The 16,532-nt window shown below is 40.0% G+C and overlaps 1 protein-coding gene across 1 annotated transcript in view; it reads right to left on the bottom strand.

The window, feature by feature from the left end:
• Positions 1-175: 175 nt before the first annotated feature.
• BRCA2 (BRCA2 DNA repair associated) overlaps positions 176-16,532 on the bottom strand; it is a 59,518-nt gene continuing 43,161 nt past the window's right edge. Inside the window, exons 21-26 of the mRNA XM_047078674.1 lie at positions 14,708-14,906; positions 14,325-14,488; positions 14,098-14,236; positions 4,007-4,251; positions 2,070-2,216; positions 176-1,139 (exon numbers count right to left, since the gene is read on the bottom strand). Of these exons, the coding sequence (XP_046934630.1) occupies positions 501-1,139; positions 2,070-2,216; positions 4,007-4,251; positions 14,098-14,236; positions 14,325-14,488; positions 14,708-14,906 (1,533 nt within the window). The 3' untranslated portion in view covers positions 176-500. The remainder of the gene's footprint in view (positions 1,140-2,069; positions 2,217-4,006; positions 4,252-14,097; positions 14,237-14,324; positions 14,489-14,707; positions 14,907-16,532) is intronic.

Raw genomic sequence — 16,532 nt, 5'->3', positions numbered from 1 at the left:
TAGAAAACCGCACTGTTGCATCTTTCTCTTCCTGACGTTTAATCAGGATAGAACTATAAGAGAATCAACACGTTTGTTAGGGAAAACTGGGTCACAGTGGGCTATCTCCGAGAAACAAAACTAAACCAAACCATCTAAAATAGGAACTAAAAAGAATTACAGGAGTCAAAATAACTGTACTTACGAACCTAGTTTCATTTAATTAAGGACACAATTTAAAGAAAAAGTTACTTTGTAAAATAATACTTGGTCAAGTCCAGTGATGAAATTCAGTCATAAAGATTTAAGGGAGATTTTTTTTCTTGATTAGTTAATAAATATCCAGTCAATTTTAAGATCGGTAACAAATCAAAGCACAGAGGCAGGCAAAAAGCATTCCTGTGATAGACAGGCACCCAGGGAAATTAGAAACTATTTTTCTCATTATGCGAACACTGATGTGCAGTTTGAAGCTGTATTTTTTACAAACTGGAGAGGCTGAGTCAGTAACTGACTTATCGTCATGTTTGCTGTTGTCGCCTTTGCAGTCTCATAGATGACCTTTTTACTGTATCTGTGTCCTGCACGTCAGGCTCCCATCCTTCGGTGCTGGCCTGGGGGTTCTCGCAGTCTCGGATCCCAGAGGCAGTAGGATACCTTTTCGGCCTGACATAATCTTTTGAGCTCGTGGGAGCAGTCCTAGGGGAGTCATTGAGAGACATAAGTTGATCTTCTCCTGCCGAACCAGACAAAAGGGCTTGAGTGTTGATCAATGCAAGTTCTTCGTCAGCTATTGAATCACTTTCCACAAGGGAAGTGTCATTAAATTTCAGTGGAGTCATCTGAGGGGAATTCAACTCTCTTTTCTTTATAGGTGTTTCATATTTGGTGCCACAACTCCGTGGTGGCTGAAATGCCTTCTGTGCAGCTGGAGAAACAAATGTACAAATGGGACTAACAGGTGGAGGTAAAGGCAGTCTACTCAAAAAATCTAAGGCTTTTCTCTTCTTGCAGGTTTTCGGGTCATCCAGCTCTCTCTCCCCTTTATAACAAGACTTTGAAGTCATTTGGGCTGATCCAGGTGTGGGCACAGACTTTGCTTTCGGCTTACAAAGTGATAAAGGACTCTGGTAATTCATCTCACTATTGGGAGAAGACATCTGATAAAAAGACAAAATGCAGCCTAGATAATGATGCACTAATATATAAAACATCATCAAATCAGCTTTTCGTTAGAAATATTTAAGCACACAAATACCACATACATTCTCACACCCATCGTGACTCATAGGTCAGATGATTTCAAGAGACATTTACATTATTGTTCTCATTCCAGAAGGAAACAGTTTTGCATAAAAGGATGCAAAAATGACACAAAAAGAAAGCAGAATGAAGACTAATTGTAATAAAAGACAAAAAGGGAGGCAGGGGGATTTAACTGACTCTTGAATCTTTTCTTTTTTCATTAACAGCTTAAACAAAGATCAGCATTTTTAAACCATTTTAAGAGCACAGACTGCCTGGGTTCTAATACTTAACTTTTCTAGTTTTGTGACTTTAGGCAACTGTTCAACCTCTCTAGACCATAGTTTCCTCATTTGCAAAACAGAGATAATTTTCATCCCATGGGTTGTGGTAAAGATTAAATGAGTTAATACAGATACACTAAGCAACTGTTAGCTACTTGAGATTTAGTCATCAGTCAGTATTAAGACCTTACAGCTTAATTTGCGTGTACGGTGATTTAAAGAGTTAAGCTGAGCTTAGAAACACCCCTAACTGTATAGAATAGTCCTTCTAGCAAAAGGACAGAGGCAAAACAGAGGCAAAACACTATTTTCTATCACATGCACTTGCAATGCTAAAAATGAAAGCACCTGTTTGTCAAATGTAACCCCAAAGAAGGTTCCATTCTGGCTTTGATAAACAAGATACAATTTCCAGATAACCTATACTTACAGGAGCCACTTAACAATAAACTACACTTTCTAGTCAAGTTTAATTCCATTTCACCAAGTTTACCACATGCACACCAGAATATAGTATTGACTGCATATATAATACTCATAAAATTCCTTCAATTAACTTACCGAAAGTTTATTTCCTAGGCCAAGGACTGTTTGAATGGTGTGTGGCTCTGAAGCATAGTCTTTCGTCGGGGTGAACACCTTGGGACTGTTTGCATTAAGTATATGCACAAGTTTGTTTTCTGCATCGTTGCAAAACGTATCAACATTCTAAGAAAATAAATTGGAAAAGCTGTTTTGTAAAATGAAAATACACATTTTCATGTTTTCAGAAAATGTTACCTTTAAAATTAGAAATAAAAGATTCAGACCAGAAAAAAAGAATGACACACCCAAAATTTGAGAGCAACTGTCAAACAATATACCAGTGTAAAAATGCAAAGCCAACATGTTGGAGGGAGGGAGGGAATGTGTGTACGTCAGGGAAGGAAAGAGACGGGAGAGATCTTGCCAACCAGCCAGTTTAATTAGCAAGGTATTCCACGGTACTGGATTAAGAGCTGGAAGACAGGGGCTCAAGTTCCAGCTCTATTTCCTACCTAATAGCTGTAAATCACCTAACATCTACAGAGTATGCCCTGGGTTAGTAGTAAAATGAGACAACTGCCTCACGTCTGTTCTAAGAACGGAAACAATGTATAGGTTAAGCCACATAAAACTGTTGTTTCCGAAGTTACAACTGGTCGAATACCAGCAATTTTATATAATTTAACCTAATTCATGAGAGTATTTTGTAAAAGTTAAAAATGCTATGTAAATAACAGTTGTCTCTGAACAATCCTTGAATAAAACCTGGGAGAAATCCTGGGATGTTTTTCATCTGTATGGAGGCCAAATCGTGAATATAATTCCCACTCCACCCCCAATTTAGAAACCAGATCAATTAGGATGTTATTCTTCACTATAATATATATTGAGTCTTTAGGTAAAATATTACACAAACTTCCTTTATACAGCTGGCTACTCTGATGCTTTTAAAATATGATTTTATTTATATATATATTTTGAACAACACACATTTCAGATATCAAACTAACAGCCTTATCTTGAAGATTCTTTACTAGTTAGCAATTTATAAAATCCAAAATTTTATTGGGAGGCAGCATTGCACAGTGGTTAATAGGTGGGGCTATGCAGGGGCACTTGGGTGGCGCACTCAGTTAAGCATCTGACTTCAGTTCAGGTCATATCTTGCAGTTTGTGAGTTTGAGCCCCGTCTCGGGCTCCGTGCTGATAGCTCAGAGCCTAGAGCCTGCTAAGGATTCTGTGTCTCCCTCTCGCTCCGCCCCTCCCTCCCTCCCTCCATCTCTCTCTCTCTCAAAAAAAAAAAAAAAAAAAAAAAAAAAAGTTGGGGCTGTGCACTCAGAGAGCTTAAGTATGAATCTTGCTTCTAACAACTTGGCTGTGTGACTTAATCTCGCTGTTTTTCATCAATAAAATGGAAAAACAGTTCCCCACCTCATAGGATTGGTGGAAGAATTGAATGTGACAGGCTATGAACAAAGCCTGACATACAGCAAGCACTCTAAAACCGTAGCTAATAATTATTACTTGCTATATGTATAAATTTAAGCATAAAATGTATACATTACCCAGGGAAAATAATTTCAGTATTCTCCTATTTGAGATTATTTCAAATCAAGGACAGACATAAGCTATAAAATACTAGATAGGGACTTTAAAACGTGAATTTGGAATCTGCCGGTTATTAACGAATGATACTGCTATGAACCATGGGTAACTCATTCTTGTTGCCCACATGACCTGTAGCTCTGAACATGCTCCTCAGGATTTCTCCTCACTCAATCCCCTTCAAGTCACTTTCTCCCAGCTGTTGTCCCCCCATCTCCTCAGGCTCCTGAGCAATTCATCTTTGAGGAACCCTCATCTCACATTATTTCCCGACTATCCAATTTTCATAGAAGCCACCATTTCCTTGATATTTGACCATCAAAATAAGAAAATACCAAAATGCGTGGTAATGCCCAAAGTAATTTTACCTCAATAGTATTTTTCATTTTGTGGAAGGTCTCTTGAAAATGGCCCTCCTTTGGACTGGCAGAAAACCTGGAAAAATCTCCAGCAAATAAAGTAGGAATTCCTGATTTAGATTCTGGTCGCCACTGGAGGTTGCTAGCAGCAATTAATGTATGAGGTTTAACAATGTCTTCATTAAGATCGGTCCAGACCTTGATTGCCAATAAATTATGGCATTCATCTGACAAATAGACCAAAGGAGCAAAACCTAAGATGAAACAAAACAAAACAAAAAATTCCACTTCATTACATATGTGAGATAAACTTTAAAAAATTCAAGGAAGTTCTAATATGCCTATTTTTTTTTTTATTTTTTATTTTTTTTTTCAACGTTTATTTATTTTTGGGACAGAGAGAGACAGAGCATGAACGGGGGAGAGGCAGAGAGGGAGGGAGACACAGAATCGGAAACAGGCTCCAGGCTCTGAGCCATCAGCCCAGAGCCTGATGCGGGGCTCGAACTCACGGACCGCAAGATCATGACCTGGCTGAAGTCGGACGTTTAACCGACTGCGCCACCCAGGCGCCCCCTAATATGCCTATTTGTTTTGGTATGCTAATAGTAAAACAGACCAAAATAAGTTTAGAGAAAGCCCAGAATTTCCAAAATAACCTGCTGTTTATGGTGTTAAAATTTCAGTGTTAATATGACAACATATTCTGTTACTGAGGCCATGGGGAAGCAGGTATACTCATACATTGCTGGTGGGAATACAAATTTGTGCAACCCTCTGGAGAAAAAACTGGTAGAACCCAGCAAAATGACACACACTTACCTTTCCACCCAGCAACCCACTTTTAGTACTCAATTCTGAAGATGTACTTCCAATAATAGTGAGATATATATGAACAAGATTCATGAAAACACTCTGTACAAGGTTACTCACTGAAGCACAGGAGAGTGGTAGGGACAAACACTGGCACATTCATACAATTTTGTACTATGCAGCTGTACAAAAGAATGAGGAAGTGCTCTGTAAACAAACGGTCCAAGATCTTTGGGGAGAAGCAAAAGCTGTTCTAACAGGGAAGTTTATAGCAATACAGGCCTACTTCAAGAAATAAGAAAAATCCCTAATAAACAACCTAAACTTACACCCAAAGGAAACAGAAAAAGAACAAACAAAATCCAAAGCTAGTAGAAGGAAAGAAATTATAAAGATTAGAGCAGAAATAAATGAGACAAAAAAAAAAAAAAAGATCAATGAAACCAGAAGCTAGATCTTTGAAAAGATAAACAAAATTGGTAAACCAGACCAAAGCCAGACTCCTCAAGGAAAAGAGGGCTCAAACAAAATCACAAATGAAGGAGGAGAAATAATAAAAATACAAAGATCACATTATGAAAAAGTATATGCCAACAAGTTGGACAATCTAGGAGAAATGCATAAATTCTTAGAAACATGTAACCTCCCAAAACTGAATCAGGAAGAAACAGAAAATTTGAACAGACTGATTACTAGCAATGAAAATGAATCAGTAATCAAACAATTCCCAATAAACAAAAGCCCAGGACCAGATGGCTTCACAGGTGAATTCACAGGTGAACATTTAAGTAACAGTGAATACCTATTCTTCTCAAACTAGTTCAAAAAACAGAAGAGGAAGGAAGACCCCCAAATACACTCTATGAGTACAGCATTATCCTGATACCAAAACCAGATAGACACTTGAAAACAAACTACACGCCAATATGCCCGATGAACAAATCCTCAACAAAACATTAGGAAACTGAATCCAACAATACATTAAAAAAACCATTCACCACAATCAAAGGGGTTTCATTCCCAGGATACAAGAGTGGTTCAATATTTGCAAATTAATCACCACAATACATTACATCAAGAAGAGAAAGGATAAAAAATCATATGATCATCTCAACAGAAGCAGAGAAAGGATCTGACAAAGTACAACATCCATTCATGATGAGAATCCTCAACAAAGCAGGGTTAGAGGGAACATATGAAAAACCCAACATCATACTCAGTGGTAAAAAACTGAGAGCTTTCCCGCTAAAATCAGGAACAAGACAAAGATGTCCACTCTCACCATTTTTATTCAACACAGTACTAGATATCCTAGCTGCAGCAATTAGACAAAAAAGAAAAAAAATGATCCAGATTGGTAAGAAAGAAATTAAACTTTCACTCTTTGCAGATGACATGACACTATATAGAAAACCATAAGGACTCCATCAAAAAAACTACTAGAACTGATCCATGAATTCATTCAAGTTTCAGGATACAAAATTAATGCACAGAAATCTATAGTGTTTCTATTTACTAATAACTAGCAGAAAGAGAAATTAAGAAAATCCCATTTACAATTGCACTAAAAATAGAATATCTAGGAATTAAAAAGAAATAAAGAATGAGATAGCTTGCTATGAACTGATACTGTTAAGTAAAAAAAGAAAAGCACGCACACGCACAAAAATTAAAGTTTGTTACTCTTCATATAAGAAAGAAGTTGATATAAGAAATTGTACATGTATCTGTCCACTTGTGGAGAACAAATACAGGAAGGATAAAGCAGAAACTACAGAGACAGGACGTGGGTAGAAAGCAGGGGAGAAACAGCACTGGGGTGGAAGGAATGAAAAGTGATGCTTCCCTTGGTATGTCTTTGTGCAGCTGATTCTTAGAACCACAGTGTTTCACACACGCTTCACCTATCCCACCAACAAACAAGCCCAACCAGAGGGGGAAATCCACAATAGAATATACACACATACTTCCTGGCTCCTTCTGTCTGATAGGGCCTAGAAGCAATGATGCTTGTGCAGTAATGAGTGTACCTAGCCATCAGGTCATGGCTATAAACACAGTTTTCTCAAAAAAAAAAAAAAAAAAAAAAGAAAGAAAGAAAAAAAAAAGTGATCCAGGGTTTCTTTGAGAAGTAGTTGGTTCAACTTGATTGGGGCAAGGAACATATAAGATGAACCTGGAACATCTTGTAATGCCGAAAAGAGGTGCTCCCAAAATTACAGGAGTCAACCTGAAAAAACTCCTAGTGGCCCAAACGGAAACAATCTAAACAACAAAATAATGCAGGTATTGAATTGTAACCCACAGACTAAAATACATATTCATTCGTCCATACTGATATAAATCAAATAAGAAAGTAAATTTGGGGAAAAGGGGCAGCTCTTCCTTATAGTAGAGCTCCAATAAATGGAGAATGAAAGAAGAAAAAAAAAAAGAAATCATTAGGCAAACACTACAGTAAAAACTGCTGCAAACAAAATCAGCTGATAGATGCTAAAATTAATTGGTGAAAGTTTGAGGTGAAATTGGACTTGCATAGTCTCAAGGAATCTCCTTTAAGGTTAAGGTTGCAGACCTCAAGGCTGCCGCTCCCAGTAACAAGTAATATCAGCATCGTTAAACCCTTGATGGGGAGGCAGACAGACACAACACTGTTTCTGTGGCACTTTTGCCAAACATGTATAACCTTATTCCAATCATGAGAAAACATCAGACAAACCCAAGTTGAGGAAAATGCTACAACATGATCAGTCTATTCAAGAGAGTCAAGATTGGGAAAAACGGGAGAAGACTGGGGAGGGGCACCTGGTGGCTCAGTCGGTTGACCGTCTGACTTCGGCTCAGGTCATGATCTCGCGGTCCGTGAGCTCGAGCCCCGCGTCGGGCTCTGTGCTGACAGCTCGGAGCCCGGAGCCTGTTTCGGATTCTGTGTCTCCCCCTCTCTCTACCCCTCCCCCACTCATGCTCTCTCTCTCTCTGTCAAAAGTAAATAAACATAAAAAAAAAAAATAACCAAGAGAAGACTGGGGAACTGTTAAAGACGAGAGGAGACTCGGGAGAAATGATGATTACATGAAAGTGGGATCCTGGAACAGAAGAAGTAAAACAGCATAAATCTACACTGCAGGTAATAATATTATGCCAATGTTAACTTCCTGATTCTAATAATGGTACCATGGTCACACAAAATGCTGACATTAGGGGAAGCTGGGGGAGGGATAATTGTAAAGTCTGCATTAGTTTTGCAACTTTTCTGAAGGCCTGAAATTATTCAAAATAAAAAGTGAAAAAGTTTCAATGCCAAAAATGGGAAGAGACAGGACTGAGGCACTCACCATTTAATCTAATGATTTAGAATTTCTTATCTCTGTTACTTTAAGAATTATGTTTCCCTTATAAATGATAGGAACCCAAAGAATTGCCATTCTCAGATAATGATTTGTTTATCCTGTTGCAAATGATGGTTATTCCTTTCACTGTTTTCAATTTTATAAGTAGATTCATTTAATGGATTGTAATCCTAAATATTAAATACTGCTTTTAGAGAAATTATGTTTCCCAAGTATGTTCAATTTTCTAATTTGGGAATTTGCCTCTAATTATATTCAAAATGATTACAGCCCTTCTCTCAAATGTGCTTCTTTAAACTATGTTTTCCCCCCAATTTTAAAAGCAATACTTGTTTACTGAAAAACATTTAGAAAATGCAAAATATGAAAATAAGCTTCCAGGATAGCTCCCTCATTTCATTTTTTCCTCAGTACAGGTTTCATACCTAGATCAAATTATACACACTGAAAAAAAATAGAAAATCTTCTGTAATTACCACACATCTCGTACAAATGGTAACAACTGGAAGAATTTTTTTCAAGTAACACTTTTAGAATGTTGGCACTGAAAAAATCAAGAAAATAAAAGGATAAGAGGGAGATTATTCTGCAGGTTTGCAGTCTGGGATTGTTCTGAACTCATGCAGAATCCACTGTTCCCTTTAGATTCTTTTTCGAAAGTTTCACTGAAAGGCTAAAGCACACAGCAGTATGTGAGGCCACTTCACAAATTCTCGCCAAGAGACACGCCAGCTGCAGAATCCCCACCAGACCGGGACTGCAGCGATGGCACTGCATGGCTTCCCCCTCTGCCAAGCGCTGCACGGCTCCCTGAGCGCCCCCCACGCCCCCCCCCCCCCCCCACCCCGCAGCTCCCCTCTCTGCCCAGAGGCAGCTGCTGCTTCCCCACAGGTGCTGCTCCTGAGTGCACTTTCCAATACATCTGCATGAAAATCTCAGTCTGTTTCCTGGGAAACTGACCTAAGAAGTGATCTCGTTTAATTAATTCATCGGATGCCACAGTGTTTGTAATATAGTAACACAACAGATTGAACACACAGTAGTCCCTACTTCAAGCCCAACTCTCAGATGGTTGGATTTGGTTTGGCTTTGTTAGCTGAAGCAGAAGAAGAACACATAGGCATTAGAGCCTGAAAGTATGGGTTCCAATCGTTTATATAATTGTGACCTTGGGCAGGTTATTTAACATCTCTGAGCTCCGGTCTCCCCATCTGTACAGAGGGATGATAACAGCAAATGAACAGCATTACTACGAGCACTTTATGTATATATGTGAAGTTTTCAACAATTACCCACTCCCCCCGCCCCATTTTGTTAGAAGTGGGGACAGAAAGAAACTAAAACTGAGTCCCTGTCCTTGAAGAGATCACAGTATCATTGGTGGGGAGGAGGCTCAGAAACGTGGACACAAGATCATGGGCCACGTGACGGATGCTGAAGCAACCCAACGCACTAAACGCTGCAGAAACTGAGGAGGGAAGATCTAAGCTGGCATAAGCCCCCAGCTGGGGAGGAACGTTATTCAGCTGGGCTGAATAGCGAATGACAACGGTTCTCCAACTCCTTTAGACAGGAGGACAAAGGGCATTGTTAGTAAGGTGTATTTTTTAAAGGTTGAAAGTGTTAAATGTTATATATAATGCATCAGGCACATGAAGTGGCACAGTTTAGCCGAGGTGTGTGGGGTGGTGGTTTGAGGCAGCTGAAGAGTTTTTCAGGCCTATGAAGGAGTGTGGGTTTCATTTTCTAAGGGACAGGAGCCACTGACGATTTTAAGCCAGGAACCATCATCAGTAGATTTGAGTGTTAGATAAGTACTACTTTGGGTTTAAGGTGGCACTTCGAAACGTTCGAAGAGAATTTTTTCCTCTAATATTTAACATCAAACTAAATAAAAAAAAAAAAAAAGAAATGTTCACTAAAAACCCAAATGAGGAATATTCTGATGTAAAATTTAAAAACTGGTGATGAAAGAAAGAAACGAGAGTGTGGATAGGCCAGGCACAGAAGGGCTCAGCTTCTAATCTCCCTCCCCAAACTGGTGAAAATTTGAGAATTCTATTACCTGTAAACCTGAAGAAAAGCAAATGGAATGGGCATCTTACCTTTTTCCTCTTCTGATCGCAAATAATGAACATGGCTGCAGGGGAAAAGCAGACGACCAGGACTGACAGAAGTGAACATTCCAGGGTGTTGGTGGGTTGAACTGTGTCCCCCACTCAAGATGTTGAAGTCCTGACCCCCAGTACCTGTGAGCGTGACCTTATTTGGAAACAAGGTCTTTGCAGACGTAATCAAGTTAAGATGCAGTCGTGATGATCAATGTCCTTATACAAAGGGGAAGTTTGGACACAGACACGCACACAGAGAGAAAGTCACGTGAAGATGAAGGCAGAGATCGTGGTGGTGCACCTATAAGCCACGGAGCAGTAAAGATTGCCAGCAAACCAGCGGGTGCGGGGAGCAAGGCGCTGAACACGTCTCCCTCACAGCCTCAGAAGGAACCAACTCTGCCAACACCTTGCTTTCGGACTTCTGGTCTGCAGAACTGAGACAGTAAATTTTGGTTGTTTACGCTCCCCCAGTTTGTGGTACTTAGTTATGGCAGCAAAGCAAATTAATCACAGGGGACTCATGGAACCAGGAAAAATGATGAAGAACAGAGCTAGTATCTCCCAGAGATGGGCAATATATAGTGGAAAGAAACTCAAGTTCGCAGCCATTACTCAGTAACTAAGAGGGGGAAAAATGGTCTTGGACACGGTAGAAAGTCAAGAACCACTGGGTCCTGGCAGGTCTCCACACGTTTTCCTCCCGTGCACCTCACCTCCTCACTGCTATCTGCCCTGGGGCCATGAGAAGTGATCTCAGGTAAGTCTCCACAAGCAGCCAGGCTCCCGGGTCCTGCCGTATTTCCCATCTCCGGAAAGTTTCATACACTACCTCCTTTCGCACCGTCTCCTACCTCTCCCTGTCGCCTGGAACACCTTCACTGGACAAGTCCTCACTACCCTCAACCATTCCTTAAGTGCTGTCTTTACCGGCCTGCTGTAACTGAGACCTGGCTCTCCTCCTCCGAGGCCACTGCTGCCCCCTGCAGACCTCTTGTGCTACAGGACGTCAGGCTGGGGTAGTTGTCTCCCCTGCTCTTGGCTCGCTGCTGCTCCCCACCTCTAAAAACATTCACCCCCGTTATTGGACCTTTCTAGTCAGTCTACACGATCTCATCGGGATGCTAGTAGCACTTGCACTGGAAAACACAGACATTCTCTTGATCCCAATTCTCCTTCTTGTGAGCGCTCCGTTTCCCTTCGGTGCTTGAAGCGTGACCTTGTAGTGCCTGTGTCCACTGTGCGCGTGCCTCTCCTTCCACTCCCCTGCCCACCTTACCATCAGACTGGCTCCTCCTGGGGCTCAAGCCAGCAGCCCCTTCCTGGCCCTCGCCTCCCTGTCTCAGCTATCAAATGCCATCCGAGATCGAATCAGTCCCCTCTCTCTGGAACTCTTCCCTCTGGGCTCTCAGCGCAGCTCACTCCCTAAGTATTCCTCCCACCCCTCAGGCTGCTCCCCTGGTTTCTTTTACTGGTTCCTTTACATCTTCCTGCTTCTACACGTCAGAGTGTCCGAGCCACCTCTCTAGCTACTCCCACACCCACTGACCTCATCCAGTCTCACAGCTTTAAACGGCACCTGTACGTTGATGATGTCCCAGTTTATATCTTCCCCAGACTCCTGCATACCCAACTGTCAGCTAGAAATTTCTGTTTAGACCAAGCATCTAAAACTTAACTGACCAAACTGAGCTCTTCACCCTTCCCACACACATCTCTTTTTCTTGTTCTCTTTCCCTCTCAGTAAATGACAGCTCTCTCTTCTCACGTGCTCAGACCAAACACCTTGGCACTGAACTCCTTGACTCCTCTCTTTACTTCACACTGTCCCTCTCCTTCAAAATACAATCAGAATCTCACCCATGGAATTTAAACAACGACAATAACAACAACAATAAACAAGAAAAAAAAAAATCAAACACACAGAAAAAGAGACCAGATTCCCTGGTTGGGAAATAAATGTGCCCTCTGTGTTGGAGGCAGACACGATCTCCATCCTTCCAAGATTTTTTTGCTATATAAGCATTCTTGAAGTGAGAGTCTGAGACAATGGCTGCTACAAAATGCGTAGGAACATCACAGAGAATAACCTTCCAACACAGGGAACTAATGGGACACAGGGAAAATAGCTAGCTAGCAAGGTGGTAGGTACATTTTAATCCAACCATGCTAATAGTCACATTAAAGTTGATCAGATTAAACAAACCAGTTAAAAGACCAGAGACCCTCACACTGGATAAGAAAGCAAGATCCAACTGGGCTGTCTTCCAGAAACCCAATTTAAATATAAAGATGTTGACAGGTTAAAAATACCAGGTGGGAAAAGATGTACCATACAAACAAGTACTAACCATACAAAAGTTGGAGCGGCCACACTAAATAAACAAAGTTGGCTTTAGAACAAGAGACATTATTTGGGATATGAGGGATACTGCAGAGAAGCGGGAGGTGGAGGTTTGAGTGCTCAATAAACTATAGAGGGAAGTTATAATTATTTACCCAATAACCATTCAAATGCTACAAAACATTCCTAGCAACTTCTTTAAAATTAAATAGCACAGAATAGGATGTAGGTTCTTTCCCTGTAATACTGTAGAATTGCTGTTCATGAAGAATTGAGGTTAACACAGGCCTACTTTCAAATCGCTAGTCACTAAATTTGCTGATTTGTAACTCCAATTAATCTTAAGGAAGACAAATTTTAAAAGATAACATTTTCCAAAAGCATTCATAAAAAGCTACAATTACAAATACACCGTGGAGCAAAGGAAACAATCAGCAAAACTAAAAGGCAGCCGACAGAATGGGAGAAGATATTTGTAAACGACATATCAGATAAAGGGCTAGTATCCAACATCTATAAAGAACTTACCAAACTCAACACCCAATAAACAAATAATCTAGTGAAGAAATGGGCAAAAGACATGAATAGACACCTCTCCAAAGAAGACATCTAGATGGCCAACCAGCACATGAAGAAATGCTCAACTTCACTCCTCATCAGGGAAATAGAAATCAAAACCACAATAAGATACCACCTCACACCTGTAAGTGGCAAACATTAACAACTCAGGTAACAACAGATGTTGGTGAGGATGGGGAGAAAGAGCATCTCTTTTGCACTGCTGGTGGGAATGCAAACTGGTGCAACCACTCTGGAAAACAGTATGGAGGTTCCTCAAAAAATTAAAAATAGAACTACCCTACAACCCAGCAATTGCACTACTAGACATTTATCCAAGGGATACAGGTGTGCTGTTTTGAAGGGGCGCATGCACCCCCATGTTTATAGCAGCACTATCGACAATAGCCAAAGTGTGGAAAGAGTCCAAATGTCCATCGATGGATGAATGGATAAAGAAGATGTGGTAAACACACACACACACACACACACACACACACACACACACACACACACACTGGAGTATTACTTGGCAATCAAAAAGAATGAAATCTGGCCATTTACAACTACGTGATGGAATAGAGGGTATTATAGTAAGCGAAGTCAGAGAGAGACAAATATCACAGGACTGCACTTACATGAGGACTTTAAGACACAGAACAGATGAACACAATGGAAGGGAAGCAAAAATAATATAAAAACAGGGAGGGGGACAAAAAAACAGGGAGGGAGACTTAAACATGGAGAACAAACAGAGGGTTCCTGGAAGGGGTGTGGGAGGGGGGATGGGCTAAACGGGTAAGGGGAATTAAGGAATCTACTCCTGAAATCATTGTTGCACTATATGCTAACTAACTTGGATGTACATTAAAAAAAATAACAAGAAAAAAAAAAAGAAATTAAAAAAAATACACTGTGGATTACCTATTTTTTTCACAACAGAAACTACAAATCCTATTAAGTCCACCTCAGAACAAGGTGGCTGGAAGTCTGGATCCAATAGTTTGTTAAAGTAAAGGGGCTCCCTCGGCTGATAAACTTGGAATAGGAGTTCATCTGAAGCCTACAAGAAAAAAAAAATCAGCGTATGTAGATTCTCTAAACTAATATGCATTAATCAAAATTAAAAAACTATAATGAAAAGTTTGTACCGGTAGTTGTTGATACTGAGTTTTCTTTGTTGCTGTGAGCTGTATGTGAGCTCTTTCAGATTTACTTTTAGATTGTGACGTTGCAAGATGATAGATTCTGTATCTTTTTCCCTCTGTTAACAGGGAATATAAATCTGATGATGGACGCCAGATACTCAATGTAACTAGATAAAGAGGAAAAAGACATAATACAAGAACTGATAATCATTAACATTCTTATAAAACAAATATGGTAACAACAAAGATCCAAGGATTATATCATTATCTTGTGGGCACTGGTAGCCCACTTTTGCTCCTTTGATACATGTTGACTTTATACTTTAGCACTTGAAGTCATTTTGTTAATAAATAGTACTTGAACTTAAAAAAATTTACATACTGACCTGAATCTTTTTCTTTTTTCCCATAGCTTATGATACGCATCTTCCACACAGTTGTAACATCCCTTGGTAACATTTGTTCTCCTTGCTCAGCAGATTCCATAGCCTTCCTGAATTCCAGCTGGATCTGTGCTTGCTTCTTATCATTCAACATCTGTCTGTGATTATTCAAAGCTCTTATCTGCTCTTCACTGAAATAAGCCTATGATCATTTAATTTATTAAGGCAAATTTTATTAGAATAAAAGGCAAACAAAACAAAAAAACCTCATCCACTGTAAATGAACCTCTTTATTTATTTTGTAATGTTTATTTATTTTTGAGGGGGAGAGAGGCAGAGCGTGAGTGGGGGAGAGGAACAAAGAGAGAGAGAGAGAGAGAGAGAGAGAGAGAGAGAGATACACACACACACACACACACACACACACACACACACACACACACACAGAGTTCGAAGCAGGCCCTAGGCTCTGAGCTGTCAGCACAGAGCCCGATGCGGGATTCGAACTCACGGACCGTGTGAGATCATGACCTGAGCTGAAGTTGGATGCTTAACCGACTGAGCCACCCAGGCGACCCATGAATCTCTTTAAATGGGGATAAAATACGACAGAACTGAGTTCACTTTAATAATACGACAATATAAAAATTGAGATTAATGTACTTAGCTTATCACATAACAAATATTTTCAGGTGCCTTAGACTGTTCACCTATCTTTGTGACAAATTTCCCCAGGGCCAAAATAACCCCCTACTTATAAATGTACCGTAATAATCATAACTGTCATCAACATTACAAATGGCTGACATCTGAATGCTCCCTATATTTGAGGAATGGATCTGTGTGTGATAAATGTATTAATTCATTTAATCCTTACAGTAACCCCGTGGAGGTAGGCACTGTATTGTTTGCATGTTATGGATGATGAAACTGATGCAGAGAGAATGAATCACTTGCAGGGCATACAGGGAGAGGCAGTTCAAGAGCTCCCATTCTTACCCCGCTGCAGTACAATTTTATTAACTCTCTGGAATAGCAGATACGACTGAAAACAGACATGTGCTACAAGCACTTCTCTCTGCCTCCACACTTCTCTCCCAGTCATTTTAGCACATTGCTGTCTGTATCTCTTCGGATGCTTACTCAGTATAACAAAAATGAATGAACAAAAAATAAAATCAAATGAAACAGGAAATAGAATCCCAACACAGAGCACACTAGATAGCTGCTGCCTCACACGTGTTAATATCCACAGTGGGAAGGGAAACTACGGAATCTCTGTGCCCTGAAAAGGTCTTTCTAAATATGAAGAGTGTTTAAACACGATTAAAAAAACCAAACTGTGATTCCAAAGTCTTCCAACACTCAATACTGTCACTGAAAACAAACCCTTTTGACGAGGTCTCTTGGAAATGGATGGCTATCTTTCCCTCCAAGAATTGCATTAACAACTTTATCTAAGTGAAAGCTCCAGAATCATATACTCCTAGGACCTAGTGATCAAGCCACTCACAGATTTTTCCCTTGACACTCCTCACAGGGTGAATCTCAGTTGTAACATTTGGTAATATGAAGGAATTCTATTCAGAAGAGCACTTCTCTCCTAACGGAGGGCTGTTTATTTCGTAGTCCTACTAGTTAAGAAAGTTAAGGCTATCAACCAGATTTATTGCCATCAAATAAACGAGATTAGTCAATAAACAACAGTTTTCTTAAAACTTCCCCTCCTACCTAGCCAACTAATCCCAGAATTTGCATTAACTAGATACAGGTGTCTAAAAACTTAGGAGGCAGCTTACCTTAATAAATGATGTTCTGATAATAGTAA

The sequence above is a fragment of the Lynx rufus genome, unplaced genomic scaffold (assembly GCF_022079265.1).
Source record: "Lynx rufus isolate CCGP_SWC_20201006 ecotype Redwood Valley unplaced genomic scaffold, mLynRuf1.p SCAF_1, whole genome shotgun sequence".
Lineage (NCBI taxonomy): Eukaryota > Metazoa > Chordata > Mammalia > Carnivora > Felidae > Lynx > Lynx rufus.
This window is presented reverse-complemented; position numbering and strand designations above follow the sequence as displayed.